The 4,691-nt window shown below is 15.5% G+C and overlaps 2 protein-coding genes across 2 annotated transcripts, besides 14 other annotated features; one reads left to right on the top strand and one right to left on the bottom strand. All coding sequences in view use genetic code 6, as the record gives it.

Annotated features, from left to right (window-relative positions):
* The first annotated feature begins 70 nt into the window (after positions 1-70).
* Positions 71-153: a microsatellite.
* Positions 71-185: a microsatellite.
* Positions 73-149: a microsatellite.
* Positions 76-155: a microsatellite.
* Positions 163-199: a microsatellite.
* A 2,332-nt stretch (positions 200-2,531) lies between these two features.
* IMG5_091390 (hypothetical protein) lies at positions 2,532-2,924 on the top strand (the record flags this gene model as incomplete). The annotated part of the gene is made up of 1 exon (XM_004035672.1): positions 2,532-2,924. One exon carries the CDS (start codon positions 2,532-2,534, stop codon positions 2,922-2,924), a length of 393 nt encoding a protein of 130 aa, XP_004035720.1.
* Positions 2,925-3,169: 245 nt separating this feature from the next.
* On the bottom strand, positions 3,170-3,792 carry IMG5_091400 (n-terminal domain protein; the record flags this gene model as incomplete). Its single annotated transcript, XM_004035673.1, has 2 exons — positions 3,170-3,407; positions 3,455-3,792. 2 exons carry the CDS (start codon positions 3,790-3,792, stop codon positions 3,170-3,172), a joined length of 576 nt encoding a protein of 191 aa, XP_004035721.1.
* Positions 3,793-3,883: 91 nt separating this feature from the next.
* Positions 3,884-3,957: a microsatellite.
* Positions 3,893-3,941: a microsatellite.
* Positions 3,906-3,949: a microsatellite.
* Positions 3,907-3,956: a microsatellite.
* Positions 3,958-4,254: 297 nt separating the features above from the next.
* Positions 4,255-4,311: a microsatellite.
* Positions 4,286-4,326: a microsatellite.
* A 73-nt stretch (positions 4,327-4,399) lies between these two features.
* Positions 4,400-4,448: a microsatellite.
* Positions 4,449-4,471: 23 nt separating this feature from the next.
* Positions 4,472-4,528: a microsatellite.
* Positions 4,513-4,583: a microsatellite.
* Positions 4,584-4,691: the final 108 nt, after the last annotated feature.

Raw genomic sequence — 4,691 nt, forward strand, 5'->3', positions numbered from 1 at the left:
TTTATTATATTATGATTTTTAATAATATAGTAGATTTTTTTACTAATTTAAAAATTATGTAAAATAAAATTATTATATTATTTTTTATTTATATATTATTTATATTAATTATTTTTTTTATAATTTTTTTTTTTTTTATTTATTTATTTTTTTTAAAAAATTTTATTTTATATTAATATTATTTTCATATATAATATTAATTAGCTTTATTTTCTTATATTATATATTATACATAAAATTTATTGAATATATTTAAAAAAAATTTATCAATTAATATATTTTTAAATTTATAAAAAAAATAATAGAACCTATTAAGGATCCTAATTTATAATGCCTCAATTAATAATAAACAAAAGTTTATTCAAATAATTCTGCGTTTAAATATTATTTTGTGTTTTATCTGCTACTTTTTTTCCTTTACTTTTATCATCAAACAAAAATTGTAACCTTTTTAGATTTCTAAATGTACCCTTATTTAGCATAGTTTCAGCTTTATTTTACCATTCATTAATATAATCTCACTATTATTTACATAAAAATAGCTTAATAATAATTTAAAATAAGTTTTTTATAATAATATTTTATTCTTTTTCTTATATAATTGGATATTTATGGACTTTTTAATTTATATAAAATGAAAAAATAGTGGTAAATAAATTTTCTTTTGTTTTGCTCCCTTTAGTTAATGGTTTTGTATTTTTAATTGTATTTGGTTTATGTTATCTTAAATTATAATTAAATTAAAATTTTAAAGATGTATTTTTAATGCAAATAAGTGGTTTGAATAATATAAATTTAAAAGTTAAATAAGAAATATAATAATCAGACTTTGATTTGAATAAATAAGTAATAGACTAGATAAATAATCTTTATATTTTAGAAGAATAAAATGTTTAAAACAAATAAGATTTATAAATAATTAATAAAAATAATAACATAGAAATCATTAAACAAGATTAAAATATGATTTCTTTTGTTAAATTAAATTTAACTATATTTCTTATATTTATTTTTTAAAATTTACAAATTATTTTTAGTCTTAATTTTACTTAAATATTTTCTTCATTAACAGAAAGAAATAATAAATTTATTTGGATAGCTTGTTCTCTATATCCTTTGATTATAGGAATAATTAAGTCTTTACCAGGATTAATAAACTAATTTTTTAAAATTGATTTCTAATGGTAAATTTAGTTTGTTTCTCTTTTTTTTGCTAGTTTGCCTTATAGGATTATTTATTTTGATTTTAATGCATATGTAGAAGGTTTTGGTATAATATTAATTAAGTTTGTATTTAAATTTATTGTTTATAATATTTAAGCAAGATATAATATTTAAATTTATCAATGCAAAATTTTTATAAAAACTAGGTTTTAAAAAAATAAAGCAAAAGAATAGATAAGTTCTTAAAGAAATATACTACATGGTATGATTAATACAAATTTTTTAAAAAATAAGAATACTAATCCTAATTGTTCGAAAAAGCATAATTTTAATACTAACTAATTCAAAATTTAGAATTAATTTAATTTGCAGATATTTTACATTTATTAGGAGTTATGTTTACTTTATATGTAAATATTGTAATTTTTGATGAAAAAGAATTGAGTTATTTAAAAAAATTAAACCTTAATTATTAAGAATTTAAATACTTTTTATTATTGAATTAATTTTTGAAATTTTATATACAATAATTATATGCAATTCTATTGGCAAATCAGATATTTTTCAAGGGTACAATATTTAATTATTTATATTTGATTTACATACATTTCTTAATAAAAATCTTGGGATTACATTATACTGTATATTATGCTCTTATTCTATAGTATTTATTTATATGAATAATATTTAAGAAATAGATGGGTGAAAATTAAAAGATAGTTTACATGTTTTTTTAATACATATTAATAAAAAATTAAAAACATAAAATAAATATTTTATTTCAAAAAATATATATTATAATTAAATAAACAATATATTAAATATAATTATTAAAAAAATGAAAGTAGCCTAAGTATTAAGGTATGGTTAAAAAATTAATATAAAAGAAATACCAATTCCAAAATTAGAATAAGAATAATCATTAATAAAAATGAAATATGCCCCAATAAATCCTTCAGATGTTTATTTCATTAAAGGTTTTTATGGTATAAAGAAACCCCTTCCAACAACTGGGGGATTTGAAGGATGTGGAGTGATTCAAGATAGCACAAGGAAGGATTTAATAGGTAAAAAAGTTATGTGTTGGTCGCATGAAGATTTAAATTATGGTACTTGGTCAACACATTTTATATGCCGAAATAAAGACATAATAGTATTAGATAAATAAATAGAAGAAATCTAAAATAATTTTTATAAGTTTAGCAGTCCATATATAAATCCTGTAACAGTTATAGGTTTTTTAGATATAGCATAATAAAGTAATGCTAAAAGTGTAGTTTTAAATGCTGCAAACAGCGCAGTAGGGCGAATGATAATTAAGCTTTTTCTAAATAAGGGAATAAAAACAATATGTTTAGTAAGAAAAGATGATTAAATAGCCTCTTTATTAGATTTAGGTGCTAATTATGTAATTAATTAAAATGATGAAAATTTTGAAAAAAAAATAAGCTAAATTATGTTAAATGAATAAACTAGTGTATTTTATGATGCAATAGGTGGAGGAATTTTTTCATCTGTTATTTTTAAATATTTAATTCCTAAAGGAAAAATGGTTGTATATGGCAAATTTTCTAATTTAAAAATTTAAGATATAGACCCTATTGAACTTGTTTTTAAGTAAAAATATATTTAAGGTTTTTGGCTTAGTAGATGGATTGAATAAAAAAGCGATGAGTTTTTAGAAAGTGAAGTAAAAGAACTTATTAAGAACGAAATTATAGGAATATTTGAAACAAGAATTTAATAAATAGTTCCTTTGAACTAAGTAAATGAAGTTATTAATTAAAGTTTAAGTAATTCTGGATAAGGAAAATATATTTTAGATTTGTAAATATGATATTATTTTTGTGTCATATATTTTATTTTTGTTTTAATTAAAAACATATTTTTATCTTTAAAATATATTATTTTTTGTTAATTAATATATATTAATTTATAATTTATAATTTACTTTTTTATATATCCTTTGTATATCAAATTTTATTTATATGCGTTATGTTTTTATTCAAATTTATGATTCACTTCCTTACAATTATTATTAATAAGAATCTAATAATTTTTATCTGTAATTATAAAATTAGTATTCCTTTACAAATAAATTAAAATTAATTAATTATAAAAAACTTCTTTCATAATAGTTTATTTCTACACTACTTACTCCTCCTGCTTTTGCATAATAACTATTATTATAATATTTGTCATCAAAAAATTTAGCGGCAACCATAATAGAAGCAAGTAATAATCTTTATTAATTAAAAATATAAATTAATTTAAATAATATTAACAATACCTATGTATACAAAAACTATTTACAACAAATTCCTTTTATCTTTATATTATTTTATCTATATAAATTATTGATAATATAAAGCATTCTTAAGAGCAATGACATATTCGATTTATTCTTAATAAATAGTCTCGAATTGAAATAGTCGGAAGTTTTTTATTATGAAAAATTGAAGGAAATTTATTTTCTTATTAATCAGTTATTTGAAGTATTTCTTCTAATAAACAAGATATTATACTTATTAATTATTCATTATCTAAATTTATACTTCCATTTAATATATATATTTAATTGTAATGGTTAAGTTCATTTTATACAAAATATTTTTTTTGCTCACTCATTTATTAGTTTATTTATTTTTATTTATTTCAAGTATAATATTTTTTTAATTATTGACAGCTTTTTTATTTTGAGGTTTTAAATAATGTTCTATATTTATAATATTATATTATAAATTTTTTTATTATTTTTAATATTATTTTTATAATTTTTTTTATTTTTTTTAAGAAAAAAGAAATTATATTTGATTTTATAAATAATATTTATAAAGTATATATAAATTTGCTATTGTTTATGAATTATTATTTAAAAATTTTTGTGATATAATATATTAATATTTATTAATTAATTAAGATAAAATAACTAAATCATTTAGAAAAATTGATATTAAAATAAAAATTTTTAAATTAATAATAATATTTTTAAATTATCAGATTTAAATTATTGTATTTTTAAAGAAAAAATAATAATATAGAATTTTGTTAAATGCTAATATATTTAATAAATAATAAAAATTTGAATTGTATTTTTATTTTATTATTAAATATATATATTTTTATATAATTAATTAAAAATTTATAATAATTATGAAAAATATAATTGTTAAAAAATTACATTATCAAAAATAAATAATGAATGAAAATTTTTTAATATCTATAATAAATGCAGAATTAAATTAAATTAAATTAAATTAAATTAAATTAAATTAAATAAATTATTTTATACTATAAATTTAAAAACAATTTTTTTTAAATATAGAATTTATATTAATTTTTTAATAAATATATATATATATATATATATATATATATATATTATATAAATATATATATATATATATATATATATATATTATTATTATTTTTTAAACCTATTTCTTATTCGCCTTTTTTTAATATTTCAATATAACAAATTTAATTTTTTTTTTAAATGTTACGGTTAATAAAAACCTAACAAACAT

This window comes from Ichthyophthirius multifiliis, assembly GCF_000220395.1.
Source record: "Ichthyophthirius multifiliis unplaced genomic scaffold scaff_1120509250718, whole genome shotgun sequence".
Classification (NCBI taxonomy): domain Eukaryota; phylum Ciliophora; class Oligohymenophorea; order Hymenostomatida; genus Ichthyophthirius; species Ichthyophthirius multifiliis.